This window comes from Salvia hispanica, chromosome 2 (assembly GCF_023119035.1).
Source record: "Salvia hispanica cultivar TCC Black 2014 chromosome 2, UniMelb_Shisp_WGS_1.0, whole genome shotgun sequence".
In the NCBI taxonomy this organism is placed as follows: Eukaryota; Viridiplantae; Streptophyta; class Magnoliopsida; order Lamiales; family Lamiaceae; genus Salvia; species Salvia hispanica.
The window spans coordinates 10,197,341-10,225,164 of NC_062966.1; the positions used below are offsets into that span (position 1 = coordinate 10,197,341).

General features: G+C 35.9%; 4 protein-coding genes and 1 long non-coding RNA gene across 8 annotated transcripts; 4 read left to right on the forward strand and 1 right to left on the reverse strand.

Annotated features, from left to right (window-relative positions):
* The first annotated feature begins 3,679 nt into the window (after positions 1-3,679).
* LOC125203474 (low-specificity L-threonine aldolase 1-like) lies at positions 3,680-6,945 on the forward strand. Of its 4 annotated transcripts, none has more exons than XM_048101828.1 (10): positions 3,680-3,853; positions 4,733-5,180; positions 5,495-5,606; positions 5,685-5,735; positions 5,904-5,975; positions 6,068-6,200; positions 6,293-6,351; positions 6,414-6,514; positions 6,614-6,694; positions 6,788-6,945. In XM_048101828.1, coding segments are annotated over exons 1-9 (1,047 nt in total). In that variant the 5' UTR covers positions 3,680-3,852; the 3' UTR covers positions 6,684-6,694; positions 6,788-6,945. The 4 variants fall into 4 exon arrangements, with proteins under 4 accessions (XP_047957785.1, XP_047957782.1, XP_047957783.1 ...); XM_048101825.1 differs by having other exon boundaries at positions 3,701-3,853; positions 6,628-6,694; XM_048101826.1 differs by lacking the exon at positions 3,680-3,853 and adding an exon at positions 4,073-4,209 and having other exon boundaries at positions 6,628-6,694.
* Positions 6,946-7,259: 314 nt separating this feature from the next.
* On the reverse strand, positions 7,260-15,728 carry LOC125206253 (lysine-specific demethylase JMJ18-like). Its single transcript, XM_048105533.1, has 13 exons — positions 15,621-15,728; positions 13,701-14,243; positions 13,539-13,613; positions 13,011-13,088; positions 12,312-12,839; positions 11,972-12,196; positions 11,364-11,525; positions 10,344-10,528; positions 10,194-10,251; positions 8,504-9,902; positions 8,308-8,411; positions 7,966-8,163; positions 7,260-7,822 (listed from the first exon to the last, which is right to left on the reverse strand). Exons 2-13 carry the CDS (start codon positions 13,986-13,988, stop codon positions 7,523-7,525), a joined length of 3,600 nt encoding a protein of 1,199 aa, XP_047961490.1. The 5' UTR covers positions 13,989-14,243; positions 15,621-15,728; the 3' UTR covers positions 7,260-7,522.
* Positions 15,729-18,528: 2,800 nt separating this feature from the next.
* LOC125208667 (glucan endo-1,3-beta-glucosidase-like) lies at positions 18,529-20,525 on the forward strand. Its single transcript, XM_048108319.1, has 3 exons — positions 18,529-19,642; positions 19,743-20,001; positions 20,343-20,525. Exons 1-3 carry the CDS (start codon positions 18,572-18,574, stop codon positions 20,369-20,371), a joined length of 1,359 nt encoding a protein of 452 aa, XP_047964276.1. The 5' UTR covers positions 18,529-18,571; the 3' UTR covers positions 20,372-20,525.
* Positions 20,526-23,871: 3,346 nt separating this feature from the next.
* On the forward strand, positions 23,872-24,383 carry LOC125208669 (zinc finger protein ZAT12-like). Its single transcript, XM_048108321.1, has one exon. It carries the CDS (start codon positions 23,895-23,897, stop codon positions 24,321-24,323), a length of 429 nt encoding a protein of 142 aa, XP_047964278.1. The 5' UTR covers positions 23,872-23,894; the 3' UTR covers positions 24,324-24,383.
* A 1,992-nt stretch (positions 24,384-26,375) lies between these two features.
* On the forward strand, positions 26,376-27,824 carry LOC125208403. The gene is made up of 2 exons (XR_007174108.1): positions 26,376-26,769; positions 27,350-27,824. It is a non-coding gene; the product is annotated as an uncharacterized LOC125208403 (long non-coding RNA).

The following is a 27,824-nucleotide window of genomic DNA, read 5'->3' on the forward strand; positions in this document are numbered from 1 at the left end:
AAGATTGATCCCTTTCATTTTTTTTACATGTTTTGTATAAATCATAATAAATAGTTAAAATGAAGGGAAAGTAAATTAACAGAGAATAATACGGAAGAGACTTTCTTCTATATTATTCTTTCTCTTATTTTTTCTTTTATTTTATTTTAATTATTTATTATTATGATTTTTTTAAAATATGTGTGAAAAACGAAATAGTCATCTTTAACGAGACAGTGAGATTACTATCAGAAAGAAATAGAATCACGAGTCCACCATATGGATTATTTGAATAATGTATATAGCTGGCTAATTTGATTATATTTGTTAGCTATCAGTTATCAAGTGGCCTACTCCAAGAGTCGTGGCAGCCTCATCATCTTAAGGCAAACGGACTAGATTTTAAAAATTAAAATAAAAAAGTGAAAATTGAAGAGACTAGATACTCATCCAAAGTTGCTATCACCTTTCATCAACAATTCTTGACCATCAATCACAATCCTTTTTGTTTATTATCTTTATAATATATTTTTATGTTCTAATGGTAAAGTTACAAAATCACGTGTATTAATATAATTTTTAATAAAATAAAAAATAAGAGAAAATTAAAAATAGTGTTATTGTGTGTGTATCATCAATTTGTCATTATCCAACACGTTAATGTGATGACTACCATTGAATGAGTGATCGTTGGGAACATGTCATCACTGAGTAGATGATTCATTCATTGTGCATGTTTATCACTATACCAACTTACCAAACTTCAAAATCATTAGCAATTTAACCTTGTATAAAGGTGTATTTGTTAAAATTCTATGTAGATTGCACCAAAAAGAGTGTTGTGAATTTCTACTAACGAAAATAAATGATTAATAATTCGAATCAATTGCCAATCTATAGACTATACTTTATATCCAGGAACAATTCTATCAAAATTTATCATATTTCTCTCAAAGTTTAATGTTTTTAATCTAGTTGGCGCTGATTAGATGACATTTCTTCTGTCATGCATATATCACTCCACAATTAATATAAGGAAGTTTTTTTCTTTACAGACGATATGTCGAACCAAAACCATTAGTTGAGACGTAATTTATTATGCGAGAATAGATTTTCATATACTCAACTTACCAATTAGTTTTGCTTGTTTTCATTATCATTTCTGGTTCATTTGATTAGTATATTTCTTTGTCCGGAGTACTCTAGAGTCTACACGGCTTATTTTTTCTATTTTTCTATAATTTCTACGTAATTAATAAATACCGTTTATAATATATAACCATGCAATGATTAATGGTTCTAAGTATGATATAGATGTTGACAATATTATAGCTTTAAAAGTGAAAAGGGAACACTGCTAAATTAATCGAAGCCAGAGTAAACATCTCATAACCTAATGATAGTTAACTTCCTCTCAATGATAGTGATAGCATAAATGATGATATCAAATATCAATCCCATAACAGATTAACACCCATTTTTGGTATCGAAAAAAAGAGCAAAAGGACAATCATATAAAAGTGACGATAGAATCATATAAGTATAACACTTTCGGACAACCATATTTTTATATTTAACTCGCATTTTGTATTTTTTTCGCTTATAAAATGCACATCCAAATTTCAAGTGCATTAATGGCCTGTTTGATGATAGCTTCAATAGCATAAACCTATATAAATAAAAATTATACTCGCTTCATCTCCAAAGAGCATGAATTTTGCGTACGGTACGGATTCTAATGCATAATTGGTAAAATTAAAGAGAGATAAATAGAGAAAGTTTTTTTAAGTATTGTTAGTGGAGAATGGGTTCCACCTGATCATTACAGAGAAAAGAAAATGTTCATACTTTCTAGGGACGGACTAAAAGGAAAATAGTGAATATTTTTCAGGAACGGAGGAAGTACAATTAAATTAATTTTATATATTGTTATATGATAATAGACGTAAATATCATAAAATATGTGTTTGGTAAATTTGTTTATGACATCCACAATGCGGTTGGGCAGTCCCGTCCCTCGAACAAACGGGATCATCACAAGACGCGATGTGAGTGGGAGGGACGGGCACAAGATCAAGTGAAGGTGGGTGGGATGTCCCACCACACACCTCCTTTCGACCGTCAATGAGATGGCTATGTGATGCCCATACGTAGCGAGTGGCATCCACATCGAATACACTAGTAAAAGAGATCGAGAAAAACAACTTATGTATACTTTCCTAAAAAGTAGGATTACACAAATTAAACTATAATTAATAAAAATTTAATTTTTGAAAAAGAATTCGCCAAAAAGGTTGCGCATCTTAACGCCACATTAAGAGTCACATTTTACCAGTACGTAGGTCTCACATTCTACTAACTCACTTCACTCACATTCTATTATAAAATCAATATAAAAATATGGATCACATATTCAACTAACTTTTCCAATCCACTATTTTTTACATTTCTTAAAACACGTGCTCACATCAAATATAACTCTTATCGTGAGATGGAAGGAGTACTTCCCAACTGGGAATCCCACATATATTCAATTCCAATTATTATGTATGGAAAAGTAATAAATTGGATTAATATTAAATTGATTCAATGCAAATATAGAATAGAACTTAAATATATAAAGAGATAAAATGTGAATGTCAAGAGTAATACAAATATAGAATATAAGTTATTGTATTCGATTAACTATCTTTTTTGCAAGTTTTCCATTTTAGATTTTAGGTTTTTTTGCTATTGCATTTGAATTTTTTAATTAATTCTTTGCAAGAACATTTTAACAATAAGATTTTACTTTTTTTTATATAATTTTTAAATTATTAAATTGTATTTCTATTTTGATTTAATACTCTCTTCCGTCCCACAATAGGAGCCTTATTTGGTTTGGGCACTAGTTTTAAGAAATGTAAAGAAAAGTGAATTAAATAAGTTAGTGGAATGTGAGTCTCATTTATATAGTGTTATAATGAAGTGTGAGTCAAATAAGTTAGTGGAATGTGAGACCTATTTACCATAAAATAGGATTCTTATTGTGAGATGGAGGTAGTAGCTTTCTTAATAGGTGATTATGAGTCTAAGGATATGAGGTGGAAGTGAATAATCAAATTACAACTTCAAATACTATTGACTTAAAAAGAGTATCATTCAAATATTAAAATTTTATATTTATTTTTAAAATATTAATTTTTTAAGTTTATCATTAAATTTATGCTATGCAAAACTTGGAAATTTTATCAGTTATTTGCTTTTAAACCGATTAGTCTTTTGGGCTAGCCCGAAATCCGAATGGTTAGGATTAGGATTGAAAATTTCAAATCCAATAAAATTTTAATCTGATTAGTCCATAAGCCAGATTGACAGATCAAAACAAATACTAGTACTTCCCAACCGAGAATCCCAGATATATTCAATTCCAATTATTCTGTATAGAAAAAGTAAGTAAATCTACTGTATTTGGGTTAATATTATATTGATTCAATGGCAACTGAATAATGATTAATACAAATATTGAATATTCAATCCCCATTCCAACTTGGAAATGCTCTAACGCCTTCTTTCTATCTTTCCACAAACTTAGCAAATTCCAAAACCAACTTTATTTCCTAATTATCATATTCATTCCACCTTGGAGTAATAATTATGCAGACATCGCAAATTCCAAATCCAATTTTATTTCCTATTGATCATATTCATTCCACCTTGGATTCATCATGCAGACTTGCCAAATTCCAAAACCAACTTTATTTCCTATTAATCATATTCAAACCCCATTCATTCATTCTCCATAAATAATCACAATTCACAAACCCCATTCATCATCTCTTCTTTCCCCAAACCGTTGAAGCATTTGGGCAAAAACAGAGGTTACTGAAGCAAAGTGAGTTGTGAAACTAAACTCTTCGATTTTTCCAATTTCCAATTTCCAATTACTTGATTTTTGACGTGTCACTTTAACACCCCGTGAATTTGCCCCATGCATGTATGTATGTGTGCAGATTATTTTGGACATTTTTGATTGAACCAAAAGTGTTCGATGTATTGCATGACATAATATTTCACTGCCAAAGCAAAAAGATTCCCACTTTGCAGTTGTTGTGGTGGGGTAAAGGCTGGTGGGGTTAGATTCAGAGAGTGACATGTATGATTTCTTCTAGTGTTTTCCCTATGTGAGTGAGTACCCTCAGTTATTTTGTAGACAAGTGCTAATTTCATCGAGTGGATCCGTAGCACCAAGTACTAATCCACTATCTTTTGATTCTTCTTGACGGTTAATTTATATCTCAATCGCCTGTTTTCATGTTCTTCAACCTGTATTTTTTCACCATAGAAAGTCTGATTTGGTATTGAGAAGATTATAGGTTCTAGACGATTTATTCTTTCTGTGTTTCTTGAATTTTATCAGAATCTGCTGCAACAGCTCCTTTCATATCTGGGAATCTTGCTGTATTTGAATTCAAATAATTAGATATGTAAGAAGGAAGAAAATGTGTTTTTCATAGTTAATTGATCATAAATATTGAGTTATGCGGTTATGCATGAGTGGTGATCTGTATAATTGTGTCATATTTGTTCCCTTTGAGATCTTATTATCAAGACATACATATAAGTGAAAACAGGGGCACTTGTTTGATCAGGTTAAATATAAAAACTAGTTGGGTGTTTAAACGTCTGGTTTTAAGATGATTTAGTGTATTACCATCTCTCTATCTCTAGTTCAAGTTTTCTAACCTTTTTCGCTTTGTTTTGTCATAATTAGTGACTATGGTGACAAGAAGAGTGGACCTTCGATCTGACACTGTCACCAAACCAACCGAAACCATGCGGGCTGCAATGGCAAGTGCTGAAGTTGACGATGATGTACTTGGTTTTGACCCGACTGCTGCTTGCCTTGAAAAAAAGATGGCAAAGATCATGGGGAAAGAAGCAGCATTATTTGTCCCGTCAGGCACCATGGCTAACCTAATCTGCGTGCTCATTCACTGTCAGATCAGGGGAAGTGAAGTCATTCTTGGAGACTATTCCCATATCCATATTTATGAAAATGGAGGTATTTCTACGCTTGGAGGCGTACATCCTAGGACAGTGAAGAACAACGAAGATGGAACAATGGATATTGACCGAATTGAAGAATCTATTCGAGATCCAAGCTTTGAAATATGTTATCCAACAACTAGGCTCATCTGCTTGGAAAATTCACATGCTCAGTAAGTTTATGACGTCCTACTTAATTGATAGCTATACACTTCTTTATCACTTACCGTAGTACATTTTTAGTTCAAGATATTTTAAAAGAACTGATATGACAATTTTCTTGGCTATGTTTTGGACATTGTGAACTCAATTAAGTGGTTAATCTCAAGGAATATGTATTTCTGAAGGAGTTGTTTCAGAAACACTATCTGATTCTCTGTAACTTGTTAATATTTATTCCTCTCTGGAGCTATACTACTGATTAGAAGTAGAGATTTATGTTTAATAACGTGCTTCTGAGCCTATGAGAAAATGATTGATGATCCAGCTCCGGTGGTAGATGTCTTTCTGCTGAATATACAGACAAAGTTGGCGAGCTAGCAAAGAAATATGGATTAAAACTCCACATTGATGGGGCTCGTATTTTTAATGCATCTGTGGTGAGTTAAATAATGTCCTTGCCAAATATAAAAATTGTGAGTAGCTAGTTGTGTGATTGGATATGTCTTGTTCCCCAGGCTCTAGGGGTTCCAGTGCATAGACTTGTGCAGGCTGCTGATTCAGTAACGGTAGGTTCAATCGTTTCTGCATCATCCATAAGAATTTCTATGAAATTTTATATAAAAGTACTCCTATAATTTTTTAGTACATCATAAGTTCATAGTATTCTTGGTTGATATCTTCCACCACCCTCACTGACTTACTGTGGAACAAAAATTGATATGTGATGTCTATAGGCTTGCCTGTCAAAAGGGCTTGGTGCTCCAGCTGGAACTATTATTGCAGGTTCAAAGGACTTCATTTACAAGGTGAACAATATCTTGGTTTATTTTTACTTACAGTCAAATTTGCTTCCATGCAACTTTCTACCAACTTCCCTCAATTTTGTTCTAATTAAAAGGCTAAGATTCTTCGGAAGACATTGGGCGGTGGCATGAGACAAATTGGTGTCCTATGTGCTGCTGCTATAGTTGCAGTGGAAGAAAATGTTGAAAAGCTCGTAGGCGATCATAAGAATGCTAAGGCTTTGGCAGGTACCTGTTGCCATTACAGTGTTTAGCCTTCAGTCTTACGAGTCTTATGCTCACCTCTAGTTTTTTGGCTCATGTTTTTCATTCTCTGTCAGCGGGGATTAACAATATCAAAGGATTGAAAGTTGACCTGGATTCTGTTGAGACCAATATTGTGAGTATCCTTCTGTGCAAATTCTTATAGAATAACATGATCTTATGTTCCTTCATTATCAGGTCTTCTTTGACATTCTTAAGGAGTCGGGGACAACTGGAGACGAACTAATGAAAAAGCTGGAAGTACATGGTGTACATGCAATGCAGGAAGGTCCATGCAAGTATGTCTCTTCTATTACCTTTTCAACACTATTATGTTCCATATTTACCAGTGATGAAAATCATCTTGACATGAGTCCGTTTGCACGATTCTGATAAAGCCTTTACATGTCAGAATTAGGCTTGTCCTTCACCATCAGATCTCAGAACATGACGTGCAGTACACCATAAGTTGCATCCAGGTTATTTAACTATTTTGGTGTCGACTTATGCTTCTTATATCTGTAAATATGGCTGGGCTATAATTGATGATGATTTGATGTCACTCTTTGCAGAAAATTGTGACTGGTCTCCCTGATAAAAATGGTGTCAACTGAGGCTTCTATGTGACCATGGGTTTTAATTTTTGCTATGTTGTAATGAAGTGGTGACACACTACTTATGGAACTCCGCACTATTAAATGAAATCTTTCCATGTCTCATTTGCATAAAATGGTAGTATTATCTTCGTCCACAAAAAAAAAGACTTATTTTTTTCATTTTAGTTTGAACATCAAAACTAGTCTGAAATCTCTAATGAGATATCTCATTTTATATTTACTGCACTTCAACTCCTTTTTATTCTTTATCTATCTTAATTTATCAACTTTGCATTTAAACTTGGTGTCGTTCATATTCATAACCAAAACTATTTTTCACATACGGAGATGGTATGTCTTTTAATTGAAATTTTTGTCAAATTTGTAAGGTAGGTCATAAACTCCTTTTTTGTTGTAGATTTGGGTAATTCAAAAGGCTACTCACAAAGAAAACAAAATCAGGTTCGGTAGATGTCAGTGCCCATGTTAAAATGTTACTAGTACATGTTAATGATACTGGTGTAATGTATTTCACTAAATTTGGAATATCTACAACATCATAATTTCCAGATAACAACACGTCGATTGAAAGAATGGAATTACTATTATTGGCACAGGAATGAATGAGAATCAAAATTAGCAGATCTGTATGATAACCTAAAATGGAGCTCAGCATTTACAAATACAGCCCCCAGCAAGGCAGGAAGTCTACTAGGGGTGCTTGTGAATCGCATCGTTGAGAAGGCGGTTTAATAAGCTCTGCTCCTCGCTGGTGGGATTGTTGTTATGTGTAATACTGTACAGGGTTTGTAGTTCCTCTGAGCTCGCCTTCTTTAGTAGACAGTCAAGTATTTTCTCAGCAGCAGCACGCCTTTCCCTTTTCCTGCCTTCATCATCTTCACTCTTCACACTGCTACTTTCTGCATACTGAGATTGCTGAGGGATCTGCATCAGCGGCCGCGATCTCCAGTAATCTGAGCACACACGATTGTGGTCAAGAGCCTGAATTGCCTGCACAAGTAATGGCAGAATACAGGCATCAGAGAGAGGGGGGAGATGTGTCAATTGCCCAGAATCATGAATCATACAGATTATACTACATAAATCAAACTGAAGCTCATCATCTTGCAAATAGAACCGATTTAATGGCTTGCCTGCACGATAGCTGGAGAAGAAAAGCCGAACATTTCCATTCCGTCCAGACTCCCTGGAGGCTGCAAAGGGTGAAGGTTCTGTCTTCCCAACTTATGTTGTTTTGCAATCTCCTGATTTACTCTATCCCGAACCAACTCCCAGCATCTAGCAGCAGAGACATGAAAATATACTTCACTAGGACAATGCTCCACAGAAATCTACAAGTCCAACAAGTTAGAACCACCACAATTAGAAATGAACTCAAATCAACAGGATATTAAGGAGAGGGGGAGGGGGTGACAGACAAACATGTTTCTGAACCGCACAATGGACTACAAAAACATTGAATAAAATATGATTACCATAAATAGAGGTCCAATTTGTCCAGCATCCAGAATCTGAGAGACATAGTAGCACATGTTAGATGGATCTGTGACATCTATGTACCTGACCCGACTCCTAAATCCTGCATTAAATTGAGAAACGTTTCATTATGATCAGTACAGATAAAATCTATGAGAACATCTAAGTACTCAGCATCATTTTTTCAACACTTACCCTTTGGGTAAATAGCGCGACTGTCGCACCACAACTTTTCAGCACACACAGCCCCATAGTCCAAGGGTTCGACATTACAATTAATTCTCCTAACCACCTTTGCAATGCGAGGCCCCTTCTGGCGATAATATCTATCCAAGATGTTTGGGGAGCCAGACTGATTACATGGCACAGTTAAACTGTTGTCAACTGCTCCAGAATCAACAATTAACTCCACACTCTTTTTACTATCTCCATTACATGATTTTTCTTCATAGATTTGTTTTGGTTTGTGGCCACCATCTACATTGGCATCACTGCATTTCGGAGTCTCCTTTTTTGGGACATCTCCACTAGAACCTTTACCTGGTATGGAGATTTTAAAGCAAGGGCTGCTATGTGGACTGGTATCAGGACACGTTTCACCTTTTGCGTGGTCTTCAACTTTTACCCCCTCTAAACCAGAACCATTCTTCATCCTCTCAAGAATTGCAGAATGGTCAACAACGACAGTTGTTGAGGCTGGTTTGTCAAGACAATGACCAGAACCAATATTTTCAGGGCAAACTTGCTTCTGAATTCCTACTGTATGCTTCTCAGATGCCTCCTTTACAACAGAAGGTTCTTCGCTTGGTTCACTTCCCGCATCATCATCACTGAGGAGCACAACTTCATTACTACCAGGACATGACAATCGATTCCCTTCATGTTTCTCCGAAGCTAAGCTTTCCTTTGTGGATGGAAGCTGGTTTGACAAGGCCTTGTATCTAGAAGCTAACTGCAAAGAGTTCTCTGGCTTGCAATCCAGAGAAGAACTGGATACCTCAGCTTTCTGGGAAGATGAGTTTGTTGCCTTCATGTTTTGCAGAGCCAATACCACCACAGGTGGCTTCGAATTTTGAGAAGAATTTGGGCTGCCAACAAAGTTGGTATGATTCGGAACAGCTCCATCTGCTTTGCCTTTCTGTTCTTTTGAAGATAGGATGGTGACTTGGGAACCCATATCTTTCACTGCCGATCCTTGAGAGGCATGTGATAATTTACCACTGACCCCAGGTAATTGCTTATTCTCCCTGGAGACATAAGAACTTAGAGAAAGCCCAAGATCAAGTCTTGCCCATCGATATACTGCGCTTAGTTTCCCTTCTAGAGCTTCAACCAAGATATTCAATTCGTTGATGTCATAGCGGAAAAGGAAAAACTTAGCACCCCATGAACATGAACATAGCTGTTTAGCATGGTTCAAGCATGCATATTTATCGGGTGAACAGTGGTGGCAACCTGCAGCAGATAGATGCAAATCAAACAGGCATACACTGCATTCCCTCTCACTAGTAGCATCAAAAGTGCTCTCCATCTTCAGCGCCGTTGAGGAACTGCTAAGGAATTCTCTCCGGACCCTCTCTGTCTCAACGCGAGCCTACCCATAATATAGAAATTCCTTCAGTTCTTCAGAATCATAATATGAATAGCAAAAGCTAAACTTTACAAGAACCCTTATAAATAATTGAAATTTCATGTAATGATCTGTATTCGCGATTGTTGTAAACTACTTGAATAATTCTTGCTAAGAAGAACGTCCGAGCTATGGAAAATCCATCTCGAAAACAGACGGTTACTCCTAGGACCTATAGAACATTCTTGCACAGTGTGCAAGGCTAAGGTGAGTAGCAGAAGCAACAATCACAAGCAACTACACCTAATCCTTTACAGTACCAAAAAAATAATTTATCTGCGGCAGATAGCAAGAATAAATCCCGCACCATCTCCTTAGAAAAAAGAAACTTGAAGTTTGTAAATGCATTGATAATTTCTCATTTGAAAAGTAAACTTATTAGTTATTTGCATAACCTAAATGGGCCGATTATGCCCATGAGGCAACCAATCAACAGGAGCAACATTAACTGCTTCAGCACAATTGAAGCCAGAATTAAATCCGGCATGATATGCTCGAGGGAATGTCAAAACAAATTCCCCAGCATTTTGGACACACCGATAAACAGGCACTCCCTCAGATCTTAGGATTGAGGGGGAAAGCTGAGTGACCTGCAAAATATATTGAATATTGGTTGAACTCACATTATTCCGTGTCAACGACTCATTGTCAAAATAAGAGATGGCTACAGAACAACCACCTCTGTATTAGTTACTACATTCGTCCCGCTACAAGTGAGTGATTTCTTTTGGGCACGAGATTTAAGAAATGGTATTTATTGAGTTAAATGGAAAGAATAAAGTAAGAGAGATAAAGAGAGGATAAAGTAGGAGAGAGATAAAGTAAGAGAGAGTAAATGTATTGTTTATATTTTTGCTAAAAATGAAAATCAATCAATTATAGTGGGACAACCAAAAAAGGAAAATCAATCACTTGTAGTGGGACGGAGAGAGTACAATTTAACTATCAACAGCAAACCAATCTCTTTAATAATGACAACTGTAGAACTTTCCTAAACAAATTTTTTCCAGCAAATATACTTTCCAGTGACTGGATGATTGCATTTTAGACAAATGGATTTTGTACCCATACTTGCCCAAAACCTGAAATTTGGCCAAATCAAATTCTAAAATGTTGTAGCATATGACATATGTTTAGAACCTTATATTCTTAGACGGCATATGTGATGATAGTGCTCTAAATTCCAATCCACTGAAAGTTTAAGTTGGCCGAATTTATGGGAAATGTCCGTGATTTCAGAAGCAATCAAGTAAAGAACAGAAATAAAGAGACCTACTAACTACATGCGAATCAAAACCAATTGCTCATATTTTGCCAGATAAGCAACTTTAACGTTGTTGAAGTAGTTAAATGGATAAACATATCTCAAAGAAGACCTCATAGCTCATTTCTTAATTCCATACCAATTGCAATTATAGTTCATACCAGCTTATGAAGCAAGTCAGGCTGTTCATCAAAGAGGTCTGGCAGATGTTTCTTCATGGCTGCCTCCAGCTTTAGGGCATCCGATCCTGGAACCCCATACCACAGTTTTGGAGCACCCCAATGCAGGTAATTCAATGAATACAAGTGGTGATCCTCAACATGCTGTTACCAATCAACAATACAAGAGTAAGGAATAGAAGAAGGCCAGAATCGCCACAAAGCATCAACACTGGATGATGGTCAACAGGAAAACAGATTGACCCAGATCAATTAAAAAAATCATTCATAATGCTGAACCTAAATCTAAGCATTGGAAAGTTTTAGGCAAGTGTAGGAACAAATAAGTACAATTAATACTCCAAATTGCCAAAAGTATCTCTATAAAGGAGAGAAAAAGAGGTAGGCTTAAATAATGTGAAGAAAAATATGCTTTATTTAAATTCAAAGTATTAGCTGAGCTTAACTATACACAAGTTCTTAGTTACAGATTATATTTATCTATTTCAGTTATATGCAGAGATAAGTATAATTTAAGAGAGTAGTGTGTTCAACATAGGAATATTTGTCTCAGAAAACAACCAGATTAATAGAGAGAAGACAGTCCTTACCCAACAAAACGACGAAAAACACATCCCTATATACAGCCAAGGAACTAGAACACCAGATATATCACTGCTTTCAAATGAGAGAACAGAACCCGGAAGCCTAGGGAAGTTATTTAAGTTCCATCCCGAATTAATATACTTTACATCAGAATCTGAACTAACTTGCTCAGCAGTTTTAGGAAATCCACTGCCAAATACGCCTGTTTCGAGATCAGCCCCGTAAAGCACCTAAAAAGGAAGCTAAAAAGATCAGAATTTAAATGCATGGATTATAAGTTTCACACTGATTAGAAAAAATCATTCTAGAACATTAAAAGCAACCGAAGAAAAATTATAGAATTACCTCAATTTCTTCAGTTGGTTTCTCCACCATCCGCCAATATTCTCCCTCAATATTTTCTACTGAAGGCTTCCAGTCCTGCCGCTGAATCACTGAGCCATTACCTACCGATTCTGAACTATTGTTACCTCGGAAGTACTGGACCTTGAAATCATCAGCATATTTCTGGAATGCATCCAGGGTAAATTCTGAACCAGGTTCAAAGCCAAACCTATCAGCCTCATGTAGTCCAAATTCATCTGGGATTTTGATTTCCTCATTATTGGTTTCATTATCAAGTCCATTTTTCATGCATCTTCTCTTTTTCCTCTTTTTATTATGATTAACTTGCAATATCTTTCTCATTGTATTCCTATTCTGAAGCTTGTCAATCCTTTGAACTCGAGTAGCAAACTTGGACTTCTCCCATATCTCTCTCTCCTTTAGAGGACAAGGAGGCTTCCATGAAGGAGGTGGTACTATGCGGCAAATCCCATAAATTTCTGCTTTAGCACGTATACTAGAAATGTATTTTAAGGTGTCCTCAAACTCCTATCAGATAGAAAAATAATTTCAATCATGAACTATCATAAAGAAAATAATTAAAAGCAAACTGACGTCATAGTAAATATCAAAATCAATACGGTGAACATCCAATGATTGTTACTGTCTACTGAGGTTTGAAAGATATGGGTTACAAGTAATTCAAGGGACAATAAAGACCTCTTCAGAAGGATAAAACACAGGAGCCGCCTCAAGATCGGGCCTGCGAGCTTCTTCTGGACGCCAGTTTGCGGTTACCTGTTCCAAATTCATTTAACATGTTTACATTTGTAGCAACTAGCATGCAAAGTCAAAACAAAGTTTAAATATCCAATTAGGTCAACAGGTATACAACTATAGTATAAACACACCAGCACAAAGCGATAATGTAATTAACACTTGGAGTTGGAACCAATGCCTGCTAGAAATAATCAAACAAACATATTTTTCATCTTCCAAACCAATAAATTTCTAATTATGAACTCATCCATCATACCACAACCATTACAATTTACAAAAACCAATGTATTAACTGCGAGCATCCCCTAACATTCCTAAGCTGTAGAGTAACCCTAGTTGATTAAGGATGATATGAGAGGAAAATATTTCAGAATGTAGTTGCATAATAAGTATTTACATGATCACATCTCAACTGCTTGTACTTTGCATTTCTTTAGAAATGAAATGAATTAGTTTTGAGAGACTTGCCTTTTGGCAGTTCTTACAAGATTCACACCCACGAATGATCCCTTTAGGGAGTTGGTGCCTCAAGACATGCTGCATCTGTAGAATGCAAATTATGTAATGAATTATACTATAGATTCATGGAAGAGCGAGTGCACATATCACATTGAGCTACACTGGACCAACCTGCTGAGATTCGTGTTCATCACCAGAACTGTGATCAAGCTGGCTATACTTTATTCCAACCCTACGTGTAATGGACTTCGTAGCTTTTGAGTCATCATTACTGTCAAAGTCCACCTCTGTCTTGACTATTTGTTGTTCAAAAGCATTGCCAGAGCTTGAGTAACTGCCAACTTGATTATCCTCTGACCTCTTTAAAGTCAAGGGCACAAGTGACTCAAAACCAGGGGGGATTGAGGGAATCTCCATACAGTCGTCTTTGATGCAAGGTCCAACAAGTTCTGTGCCCATTACTGATGATAAACAGTGACAAAACTTAGGCTAAAGTCCATTTTTCTCAAAGATGATAAACTGATGCTGCCCGAAAAGAAGTAGTGAACAAATGACTTGAAGCTAGTTTTCTTAGGGCACAGATATCTGATTTTAGAAGCTGAAAGTATTTACAAAATTCCAATAGTCACAAGATAGCAGAATTGAGTTCCTAGATCAATCAAATGAATCCAGATAACTTATTCAACACTGCCCTTTCTGAATCTTGCTTAATACCTGCACAAAAAGATTACTATTATCTGGAAAGTAAATGCAGCTTCGTAAATCAAGAAAGTTACACCAAAATATTTTAAATTATTCGAATGCACAGGGCTGTATTAAGATTAAATACTTATATGAACTTCGATTTTGATCTACCTTCTACAGAGATAGGAAACTGAACAAGGATAAGAAAAGGAAATGCCACTGGAATGTCACTATGAAGCTACCATGTCATATAAGACTAAGTTGATCCCAGTGAGTCTTAACAGATCTAGAGGCATCTTATAGCAGCTTGTGAGGCAGAAGTCACCAAAAAAGTCAAAATGCAAATAATGTATCTGGGTGGAAATATTAGCAAATCCATCATATTCTCACAATGTATCTATCATTCTCACATGACTTTAACTCCCAAATCATTCTTTAATTAGATCATGCAGCTGATAAGAATACGTCAATTTCTGGATCATATTTTTTGCTCTTTCCAATCACGCAAAAGACTGTAACAGGAACACAAGTCTATTTCATTTAATAATGGTTTTAGACTTTCACGGTAGCTTCTAGCATATGTTATCGTTTTATCGAAAACATTGGTTCCCGTCAAAGTAATTTAATACTCCATCATTAAGAAGACATCGAATAACCCATCAGATTAACAGCTTTTAAGAATGGGGGTGGGGGGAAAAGTCATTGGCGACGAGAAACAGTACAGATCACAACGGATAATTTAGATCTAAGAATGAAAAAATAGACTCGTATATCTGACTGAATATATAAACGGACAATTTAGATCTAAGAATATAAAAAACAGACTCACATATCTGACTAATTTATAGTACTTACTTAGCTCCCCAAATTGCCAACCTCCTGGTGCAAACAGACAACCCAGAAACAGATGTACAGTTCAGAAACGGATAATCAATAAATCAAACCCTAATAATCATATGTCAGATCAACATTTAAACGCCCTCAACAGAGCAAAAACACAAATTGAAGAAAGTGGGTCAAATCGTGATATGAATAAGCAGATCTAACCCTAATTCAACTTCCAATTGACTTGCAGTCACGCAAACATCGACCAATTTTACAGATTGTATTTGATGAAAAATTAAAGAACAGTCCCAGTTCGATAAAACCAGAGCAAAAATTACTATTTTAAGCCCAGATTTGATCTAGCTTCAACCTTAGTTCTCAATTCACATGAAGGTGGATAAGGGTACATACCATATCAATTAATTTCTCTAAAGAATAAAGTTCCAACTTTGTTGCTTAAAACAATTTCATTAGTCCCTTCAATAGTAGTACTAAGCCTAAGGAATCAAACACAGCAAAGGAGAGGAAATAAAACCCTAATTCCTAATACAAGAAATGCATAAACTGTAGCAGTTACCGGACCTTGATTTGCTATGAAACCATGTGCTCATCATCACCAATTCCTGGTTAAAATTATATTTGTAGCATTTATTGCTTAAGATCAAACTCCTAATTTGTTTTGTTAGTTAATAAGTTCATCGCCATATCACGTTTATAATATGTATTTCCAAAATATTTCTTAGTGTCGTAAAAAGGGGGATTTCTTCAAAACATTTTAGATTTTTTTCGCGGATAGTGATCAAAATTTGTCTGACATAAAATACATTATCTACAATTGAAGTGGACTATTACAAATATGGTACTAGTAGTATTTTACTTTTTAATAAGCAACTATTGATCAAATGTACATTATGTTGGTTACATTTGATTCCACTCTAACAGAAAAGGCGATACATTTAAAGTGCCGCTGCCTTTTTTCAATAATGTCATCACATTAATAAAGCGCCGCTGCTTTTTTTTTCACTAATATTCACAATTATCTTTAGTACTACTTGTATACTCATATAATTTTACTTTTTTTTTTTGGACATACACACCTATATCATGGAATTTTCAAAAAGTTATATTTTTCCCACGAACTTTAAAATTAACAAATAATATCACGAACTTTACCCTGAGTTTATTACTATTTTCCACCAATGAAATTCCGACTATATTAATAGATTGAAGAACAATTTTGGAGGGTGTGCTTCAAGAAAAATTATCTTCAAAGATTGAAAAACTTGAAACTTTCAAAGTTGTTGTCAAGAAATTACAAAAAAAAAAATTGTAAAATAAAATTATTTGCCTTAATTTTTGCATTTTTGAGAAATAACAAACTTAAGGTAAAATTCATGATATTATTTAACAATTTCAAAATTCATGGGAAAAATCAAACCTTGTGAAAGTTCTATGATATTATATTTTATTTTACTTATATACTCATAGTTACTAAACACGAGATGTTCATATAAACGAACAAAGATGAGTAGTTAATTTAGTTTTCATTCTTCACTTAAGTGAGTACTAAATTTAGTCTGACAGCTATCTCGTTTGTGGTTTCTCATTTTTTCCCTCTAAATGATGAACTTGATATTGACGAGTATGTAAAATAAATTATGATTTACAAAGTTTAAGACTTTAAGTAATACTAGTAATAAACTCATACATGTTGCTTGATAATCTCTTGCAATGCTAATAGTATGCTACCTTAAGTTAATAAGTTTAATTTAAAATTTGTGTTGCTTTAAGTGTTATGGAAGTGGACACAAAAACTCTTACTCATACTCCCTCTATCCGGAATATGAGTCTCATTTCTTTCTGGCGCGGTTTTAGATAATATTTAAAAAAGTGGATGAAAAAAAAAATAATGACATATAAGTCTCACTTATATTATACTATTAATGAAATGTGAGTGAAATGAGTTAGTGGAATATACCATCTACAATAAAAGTGATCAGAGCTCCTATTCACCGAGATTCCTGTTCATGAAAAAAAACGAGATTCCTATTCATAGACAGAGGAAGTATTACATTAATGATTTTTACTTTTCCATAAAAATAGGAGAAATGCAAGAGAAATAATTTGACACTAGGCTTTATACTATTATTCAATTTACAACTAATAATGTCTTATAGCTAGCTACTAACTCTCACAATTCTTAATAGGAGAGTGATGTTGATCAACATTGTATTGTTGTTCCACATTGAAATTGATGCAGTTGGTATTTGTTTTTCCTCAGGACTGCTTAAATGTATCTAGCATAAGTTTGCATGTGATTTTCAAGTTGTTTCTGGGTTGTTAGTTTCATTTACGCATTTTAAAACCATTTTTAATTACAAATAACTGTTTTCAGCCTTTTGTTGCATTTTGTGAACTTGTCTGGTGATATTAGCCGGAATATTTTCTTTTAAATATCCGGAAACATTAATTACTTCTTTATAGGAGGATTCTAAATAATTTTATTGGGAATATTGACTCCTAATTCAATCCAATAGATTAAGTCCAAGTACAATTTTAGGTGCCGTTCAAATTTTAATTTGCATTGACAAATTGACTAATACAGTACGCAATTGTAACAAGGCATAATCCTCCCTCATTTCATGACAAAATATTTCAATTGCCATTCTAACGTGATCGCGATTTAAAATTTTCATTTAATTTTTTTCATTCTAAGTAAGCGGATCCCACTATTCACACATTCTATTATTAAAAAAAATTATATAAGGCCCACATTTTAATAACTTATTTCATCATTTCTCTTTATAAAGTCAAATAATTTATTAAAGCGATTCAAAATATCACTATAAAAAGTGGACAGAGGGAGTAACAATTTTTCCATAAACTCTGGTTATTTGTTACTCCATTCGTCCCCCAAAATTTGCCCCAATTTGACCTGATACTTTGGTTTAAAAAAATTATTTGACTTTGTATTAAATGAAGGAGTGTAGTGGAATAAAGATCACACATTGAGGAGATTGAGAATGTATTTAATGTCTATTTTTGGTAAGATTCCAAATAGGACAAACTTTGAGGGACGGACGAAAACGATAAAATGGCATAAACTTTGGGTAACGGATGGAGTGCTAAGTACCATGCAATCAACAAACAACCCAAACGAATTCTTACACCGATTGCAATCAACAGACAACCCAAACAGATTCTTACACCGTTTAAGATATTCAGTTAAGTAGCTAGTGAGCTACTGAAACATGTAGTATAAGAAATGAGACATAGATCCATCTTTTATAGGGATTTTGAATGTAATTAGACGGTCAAGGTTGAACACAAATTTATCAAGATTACCCCAATAAATACATGGTAATTAAATTAGGATTTTCTGACGACCACGCGATAACTAATCATCATCGCAAAATTCCCATAAATATCGAAGAAAACAAGGACAATCCATTTCCAATATTAATTGTTGTATATAAAAACCCTCTAAATTTTAATTTCTTTCCATCATCCTCTAGATCACAACCCCAACAAAAATGGTCTTCGCTTCTCACGATGCCCCCCGGCTGGCGGCCGTAGCCCTCCTCCTCCTCGCCACCGCCAGCGCCGTCCACTCGATCGGCGTCAACTACGGCACCCTCGGCGACAACCTCCCGCCGCCAGCCCAGGTGGCGCAGTTCCTCAAGGACAAAACAACCATAGACCGCATAAAGATCTTCGACGTCAATCCCGACATCCTCCGCGCATTCGCCAACACCGGCATCCTGGTCGCCGTCACTGTCCCCAACGACCAGATCCCCTCCCTCACCACCCCCAAGGACGCCCGCCGCTGGGTCTCCACCCACATCAAGCCCTTCTACCCAGACACACACATCAACTATTTAATCGTGGGGAACGAGGTCCTCCACTGGGGTCCACAGAACCTCATCGACAACCTTGTTGCCGCCATGAAGGCCCTTCACAAGGCCCTCCACATGGAAGGGATGAACGAGATCGCAGTCACCACCGCCCACTCCCTCGCCATCCTTGAGCCCTCCGACCTCCCCAGCCTGGCCCGCTTCCGAGCCGGCTGGGACGTCGGGGTGCTGGCGCCAATGTTGGACTTCCACCGCCATACAAAGACGCCGTTCATGGTCAACCCTTACCCTTTCTTCATGTACTCACCGGAGAAGGCTGACATGGCGCTTTTCCGCCCTAATAAGGGGCTCTTCGACAAGTACACGCGCCGCACCTATGGGAACCTCTTTGACTTTTTGATGGATTCGGTGTATGTGTCGATGAAGAAGCTGGGGTATGGAGACGTGGCGATTTCGGTGGGGGAGACGGGGTGGGCGTCGCAGGGGGAGGTCTTCGAGCAACCTAAGTGCTCGGTGGAGAACGCGGCCGCATACAATGGGGCGTTGGTGAAGCATTTCGGCTCCGGGAGAGGGACGCCGTTGATGCCACGGAAGAGGTTCGAGACCTACATATTTGCGCTCTTTAATGAGAATCAAAAGACGGGCTCTTTGGCGGAGAAGAACTTGGGCCTTTTCAGACCCGATTTCACTCCGGTCTATGATGTAGGAATCATGCGAGGTGCTGCTGGTGCTGGTGCTGCCCCTGCTAAGGTAACTTAGCGATGCTGCGTTAGTAAAGTCATATTCCTTTTTTTAATGTTCTAACATAATAAAGTCATTTCTATTTCTATATGATATGGTAATGGTGCAGAATATTCCGATTGGGATGGGTAAAAAGTGGTGCGTGAGCAACTCGGACACAAGCGAGGCGGTGCTGCAGAGCAACATAAACTACGCGTGCAGCCAAGGGATAGACTGCAAGCCCATTCAAGAGGGAGGCGCGTGCTTCACACCCAACACTCTTAAAGCTCACGCTTCCTACGCCATGAATGCTTACTTTCACGCGCAAGGTCTCAATCCACACAGTTGTGACTTCGCCGGCACCGGTGTAGTTATCTCAACTGATCCTAGTAAGTCGTAACCCTCTCTCAAGCTCACTCTTCTTATGAAATCTATGTTAGAAATTACTCCCTCCGTCCCAGATAATTCGACTCAGTATTCCATTTCGGGCCGTCCCACATAATTTGTCCCATTTCACTTTTATCATTTTTTGCAGTGGACCCCATATTCCACTAACTCATTCCTACTCACATTTTATTATAAAACTAATATTTTAAAAGTATGACCCACATTCCACCAACTTTTTCAACTCACTTTCCATTAGATTTCTTAAAACCCGTGCCGGGTCAAAGTGTCCCAAATTATGTGGGACGGAGGGAGTAATATTTGTGTGGTGCATTGTGTTGTTCAGGTACACCTGCATGCAAATACGTCGCTTGAGAAGAAGCCATTTTTGTTGGTGGTGAGATTTAGACTTCAATTAATTATACTCCGTTTATATGTCTGAAGTCTAGAAAGAGGGATCAACCTATAACTAATTCATTCCAAACAACTATATATATTTTTCGCAATATATATTTGTTGCTATATTTCATTATTCACTCAATTATATTTGCATCAAATTAACCAATGCGTGCTTTGTTTTCTTAACGAGTAACATGCTACACACAAACAGTCTTTTATTTTCGATTATACGTATCTAATTATAAAAAATCACCGATTCTGGTTATATAATCGCAAGTAGTAATTTTTAATATACAGAGTTAATATATTAATAGTCATTTTCATATTGTAAAATATAAATTAAATAGCCATAAAAGTAATTAAAAATGGCCTAAAAAGATTATTTTACCCTTAATTGCCAAATTCATATTACATCAACGAGTTCAAAAGGGTAATGCACAACCGATAATACGTTACTCGGTTAATTTATATGGTGGCTTAAATAAACCCAATAAAATATGGAAAACAACACCGATCTAACCCGTATCAGAGAAATAGTAGTATATGTATACTGTTAATTTATCTCGAAAACTAAACAATAGGGTGGTGTTCGATTTCCTAGATAAAATAATATTAAGATATAATTTAGGATTGAGTTGTGAGATTATTTAGTCATAGGGGGTTAGCTATGACTAATTATCCCAAGATTATCCATCTAGGATTAAGCTGTGGAATTGAATCTCATGAACCAAAGACACTACATATTTAATACGGGATACAATCTTGTAAACCGAACACCTCCTATGTAAATCTAGGATATATATCATTTTCCTAATGAAAAGTAGCTACTAAGAGCATACACAATGGTAAATAGGCTAGCCATAGGCTAACCTGTTTCTCTTCCTGCCACATCATCCAGTACTAAAATTCCTCCTGCCACATCATCAGGACAAGCAACTGGACAAGCAATAGGCTAGCCACGTCATCAACACTATTAAAATAAACAACTAATAAATTTATGGAATTAAACACAAAATGCGGAATTAAACATACGACACATATACGGAAAAATTCATTACTTTCACTAAAATAAAAAAAATTACATTAATTAAAAAAAAAAATACCATAATAAAAAAATACATTAAACCAAAATAACTATCGCCGTGCGATCCTCCGCGCCCACAACTCTTCAATTAAATCATTTTGGAGTTGTATATGCGCATCCACTTGGTGCATGTCGGCAAGTGCCTGGAGGCGGCCGGCTTCATCGTGAGGTTGGGGGTGGCCACGCCGTGGCTTTGACCAGCTTCATCGTCGTTGGCCCAATTAGTCGGGCTTGTACACCTTCATCTTCGACTATCATATTGTGCATGATAATACAGACGTACATTATAGAAGCAATGCAGCCAACATCCCACAAACGCGTTGGACCCTTAATGCCGCCCATCGAGCCCGGAGCACACCAAATGCGTGCTCCACGTCCTTGCGTGCCGACTCCGGTCGCTCCGCAAAGTAGGCCTTCCTGTCCTCATTTTCGCATCTTATCGTCTTCACAAAGACGGGCCACTTAGGGTATATCCCATCCGCCAAGTAGTAGGCCATATCATGCCGGTTGCCGTGGCGACAAAACCGATGGTCGGACCGACCCCCGGCACTGCTCATTGAAAAGGTGCGACGAGTTGAGGACGTTTAGGTCGTTGTTCGACCCGGCTATCCCAAAATACGCGTGCCAAATCCACAGCCGGTAATCAGCTACGCCATCGAGGATCATCATGGGATTCTTTCCCTTGTAGCCGCTTTGCGAAGTAGTCGTCATATAGCCGCTGATGTGCAGCTGTGTGATCCCGAGGAATCACTGCTCGGCGGTGGACCACGGGTGGAGGTCGAGGTACCGCCAGCTGCATAGCCCTTTGTAGCAGCCGGCCTATCTCACCCTCCGTATAGGCTTCCATTGCTTCGTCCATTTGCCGTTCGTACTCCTCATCACTACTACCACTACTACCACCCACGCTACTCATTTCGCGTTGTTGTTCTTGTATAGAAATTAAGAGAGAGAGAAAACTCGTTAAAACAAGCGGTGCGAATAAAAATGACGTAAAAATCGCGTTTATATAGTGTTTCGAAAATTTAATAATAAAAAAAATTGCGTTGGCCGATCGCTCGCCAATCGCCAGCCTACAATGACAGTGAGCGGATCGGCGAGCGGATCGCTCGCCAATCGCCAGCCTACAATTGCGTTTATCTTTTAACCTTGATTACCAACCAAATTACACATTATCCTCCTATACTATTTGATCTGTCAGGTTTTTGTTTAGGGTAAATTATTAATTGGTAATTTGGTGTTGAGTAAACGTAGGACGATAAGTAGACGTGATTTATCTAGAAGAAGTGACATACGAATGCAACAAGTAAAGATAGGATAACCAAACTAATCCCCAACTTATAACTTGTGTTCCACGCTCTTTTATTAATTACTTTGGCGGCTCATTCACACGACTTCAAATTTAATCATTCATACTAGTAGTATTATTAGTTAAAACGCATTATTATTGTGTTAATTACGACTTATAATGTTAGTAGAAAAATACTAGTCAGAGTCACATTTTCAACTAGTCCGTCACAATTCAATTAGTGTGCAATAATCCATCTCATAAATTCTTATACTATTGTGTTTTTATTCACTCAAGGACAATAAATAAACTATACATTCAAACACTAGAATATTATTGTAGGTAGCGATAGGAGCTTTTACTTTCGGTTTTCATCTAGAAAATTTGAAACTGAATATAATATTGTAGGGGTTAATTTAATTGTGACGTAATTAGTAGCGCACAAATAATAGAGTATATAGTGTGTATATATGAAAAAAGTGTAGAAGTCGTAGTTGTTCGTCTACTATGCTCGCCGGCCACACACGACTCTCCTACTAAACTCGACTTGTAATAAATTATACACTCTTAATTAGCTTACGCGCCCAGTGACGCATTCTCACTTCCTTTCACACACATCATTTTATTTTATTCTACTATAAATCTAGTTAGGTATTTTCCAAAATAATAATTGTTGTCAACAACTTGAGCATTAAAGCTCTAGAAATATCGAATGAAGTTAAAATCTATGTTACGATACTTATTTATCTGAATATTACCATCAAATACTGATTTTTCTCAATTATAGTAATTTCTTCGAATTTAATTTTATATAAATTTGGTTAAAAGAAAATTAGTCAATTTACACAAAAGCGATTGATATAAATGGAAAACTGATAATTAAAGATGTTCCAGATTTTGATAATTCATAGTTCGTATTTGACTTTTTTCTGAAAGAGGAAGCATCGTCCAAATTCTCCCTTTCTAACTGATTTCCTGCATATGAAAGGTCAATTGTTTTGCATCAAGTCAAACTGTCTATTCTGAATTTGTAATAGTCCATCTACCCACATTTCCGATATATATACATCCTCAATTGGCAGTCATGTTCCATTACTCAAAAAAAGTATCAAACACAAAAACAAATTAAAATGGTGATGAAGAGAAATAGAGAAGGATCCGATGTGGAGGATATTAACATACATACGATGGCCAATTGGCTGATGCTATTATCCGGCAGCCGAGGTCGAGAACCAGAAGAAATAAACCGCGTGTTCGAGTGCAAGACATGCAACCGGCAGTTTCTGTCCTTCCAGGCTCTCGGCGGCCACCGCGCCAGCCACAAGAAGCCGAGGTTGGCGGCGGAGGCGACGCCGGTGAAGCCGAAGACGCACGAATGCGCCATCTGCGGGGTGGAGTTCCCGATCGGGCAAGCGCTAGGCGGCCACATGAGGCGGCACAGAGGTCACAAACCGATTGTGAATAGCAGGAGAGTTTTTTGGCTGGATTTGAACCTCACTCCCTCTCAAAATAAGTTTGTTTCAGCCAGCATCGCTCCTGCCGTTAATTGTTTTTTATGATTAGGATTTTCTATTTCTTTGTATTTACCACATCATTCACTTTTTATTCAATTTTCTATATATTCGTTCGTTTATTCAGATATATGTAATCGATGGGGAGTGTTATATTGTTAATTCAATACTTAATTGCTAATTACAACTAAATAATAGTCATTAGATATTCAAATTAAGGGTCTAGATCATCAATCCTGAAATGTTAATACGATCAACAAAAAACGTCAGTAAAGGTATTAAGGTCAATTTACAACAAATTAGTTGTAATGAACTTTTGAAAAATATCTCATTACTTTAAAACACATATAACTTTCTCGATTTAAATTAATTTTTCACACAACATATATCAAATTAAAGATAATTTCATAAGGATTCTAACGAGATCTCACTTGCATATGTTCCGATGTCAAAATTTGAAAAAAATTTCAAATTTTTTAATTTTTTCGTACAATAAACAGAAATTTCAACATAGTATATAAAAAATATCAATATAATACATGTAGAATGTCAATATAAGCAATGCGTTAACATTCTCAAAGCATTGTGTTGATATTTTCTAAACACTGTATTGACATTTTCATCCAAAACCCTAATTTGGTAGTTTTTTTTTTATGTTTTTCAATTTAATTAATAAAAGCGAAAATTACACGTGGCAAATTGTAGACCACAAGTTTTCAAAAATCCTATGATCTTAAATTAGTTGTAGCTAGCAATTAAATAATGAGTTAGCAATTGATACTCTCCTATACTTCTATCTATCTCATTTTTATGTATCATTCGGTATATATCTCACTATATAATTTAAGTTAAAAGCAAAAACAAAATGGATTTACGGTATCGAAGAGGAAATTAAATCCATTTGTGCATGTACCTGATTTGTTGCTATTTTAGTGTTTTAGGTAAAATTTACTATATATGTTAGTAGTATTATACTAGTACAAGTTTACATAGGAGTATATTTTAAACATATTCCTAAGCACAAGGGGATAGAAAAATAAGACGAGGTGTAGACTTGTAGTTCAATCACTAACACACGTCTCGTTCAATAAAAAATGAGCAGTAATAAACGTACATGCTTTCTACGTATATAATTGAATATTTTAGGTAATTTACGTTTAAAACCGGTTCATGATTTTTATCTATTTTAAAATTATTTAGCATAATACATATTTATCCTTTAAAATAAATATGTAATAAACGTGTGAGGATTTTTCTCTCAAGTCTCAACAAAAACTTTCTCCTTTCTCTCTCTCATCTCTCAGTCTTCCAAATTGTTAGGATCGACGACCCCACCACCGCTCAACTTAGGCCGGAAAAATCCATTACTTACGGCCTTTGAAGTCGTCGCCGACTCTACGGTGTGCCGGAGCATGAACTAAAGAAAAAGCCGCAGTTGATATATGAGAAATTGATAGAGATAGAGGAGTTGTTAGAATATTTGAGGGGAATGAATTTTAAAAATCGAGTTACATAAAGGGAATAAATATTTGAGGAGTTTGTTAGAATATCTGAGTAACAGAAAGTGAAATCGGAGAGAGAAGGGAACGTGGAGAAGGAGATGAAAATGAATTTGCTTTGTGAAATAGCACTTGTATTATTAAATTATTGAAAATTAACAATACAATTCTAATATTCCAATTTAGATAATTAAATCAATAGTAGTAGTACTACTTTTTATACTAGTACCTGATAATGATATGACCCGGGACCAATTGTAGTGTGAGAATTGCTATCACTAATTAATAAATAAATAATTAATTAATAGCCACCAATATTAAATTAATACTATGAAATTTAATCACTATTTTTTCAAAAATAATGGATTTCTAATTATATAAATGTCTGCCTTCTTTTTAAAAATGTGATATAATAGATGGTTTCAAAATATATGTTTAATAATTTCAAAATATTTAATTAGTTGTGAGACGCATCATACTATGTTTATCTAATTTTAATCAAATGTCAATATTACATACAATTATTTTTTTATTAAGATATTCGAGTATAACTTTAACCAAATGTCAATATTACATGTAATTATAACTATAATGTTAAAATGACAACGCTATTTTGGGTGACACCATACCACCAATCTGAGGCGTTAGATTTGGCGTGAGATGCAATTTTAAAGTGACACTTGGCAGGCTCAATTTTCTTAAAAAAATAATTAAAAAAATGCAAAAGGCTATAACTAGGAATAACAATTCCAGTTGTTTCTCTCTTCACGCAAATTACGGTCTTTCTCTTCCTTCTCTCTTTCTTCTATTTTCAGCATTAATCTATCAAATCTTTAGCCAAAAACCGCCACCGCTATATTCAGTCTCTGCAATTCTTTTTATCTTCTGCGCCATTTGCATTCTGTTCTCCGTGATTTTTTCTTCAATCTTCAGTCAGTAGTCAATCCATGGAGAAGAAGTTCCCGCCGATATTCATTTCACTGATTTTGAAGACGGTTAGTGTATTCACAGTTTGTTGGTTTTCGATTTGTGATTATTTTTATGCAATCGTGTAGTTGTGAATTTTTTATACCTGAACTCAAATTCACGAATTTGATATGTGGACTACCGAATATGCATCTTCCTAGTTGAACTCGTAAATGAAATTTATGAATTTGTCAGGGAGTTCACGAATTTGATGAAGTTTATGAATTTGTCATCAAATTCACGAATTTGATTTGTTATGCTACATTGCTTGGTTAAGCATGTTGTGTTGCTTAGTTGTGCCTATTGCTTGGTTAAGCATGTTGTGTTGCTTAATTAGTTAAAAATTTCATTGCTTGGTTAAATATGGTGGGTTGCTTAATTGTTGGGCTCCATTTGCATTTGATTGTTGTTAAAAAATATCCTTGCTTGCTTTTCTAAAATTAGTAATAGATGACCAATTGCAGCGCTTTAAATACTGTATTGCTTCTATGTTTGCATGGCAGTGCTTGTTGTGCTTTAATTCAGATTTTGCATCGCATGTGCGCTTGACTGAATACCATGTATTGCTTGCCTCATTTGTAGCTAAAGCTTATTCTATATCCTACGCAGTTCCTTGTGTGCCCGATTGCGATGACAAATTAAAACCATTCTTTGGCAAGAAATTCGACACCTTGGACAACGAAATTGCTTTCTATGATGCTTATGCTCGTGAATCGACACACGGAAACATGGAACCAAATCTTCACGTGAGTTTGTTACTTGGCAATATATTGTGTGCAACAGGGAAGAGTTGAAGTATGGGATTGAAATGGATCACATTCATGCACGTGAAGGATTCATTAAAAAGCACAGACGACCACCTTGAAGAGGCACAGAAGAAGGGACCCGTTGATGTTGAAAAGATGGTGGCAGAGTTCCCCAAACCTTGAGTGGTGACTGTCATTGTTTTATAAAAATGGCAATAACTTTGTTTTGATTTGGATGTGTTCAGAATATTGCTTTGTTTTGGTTTACGGATTGCTTGGTTTTAGAATTTGGTTTTCCGCTTTGGATGGTGAATATTAGCTGCTTTATTTCAAGTTTA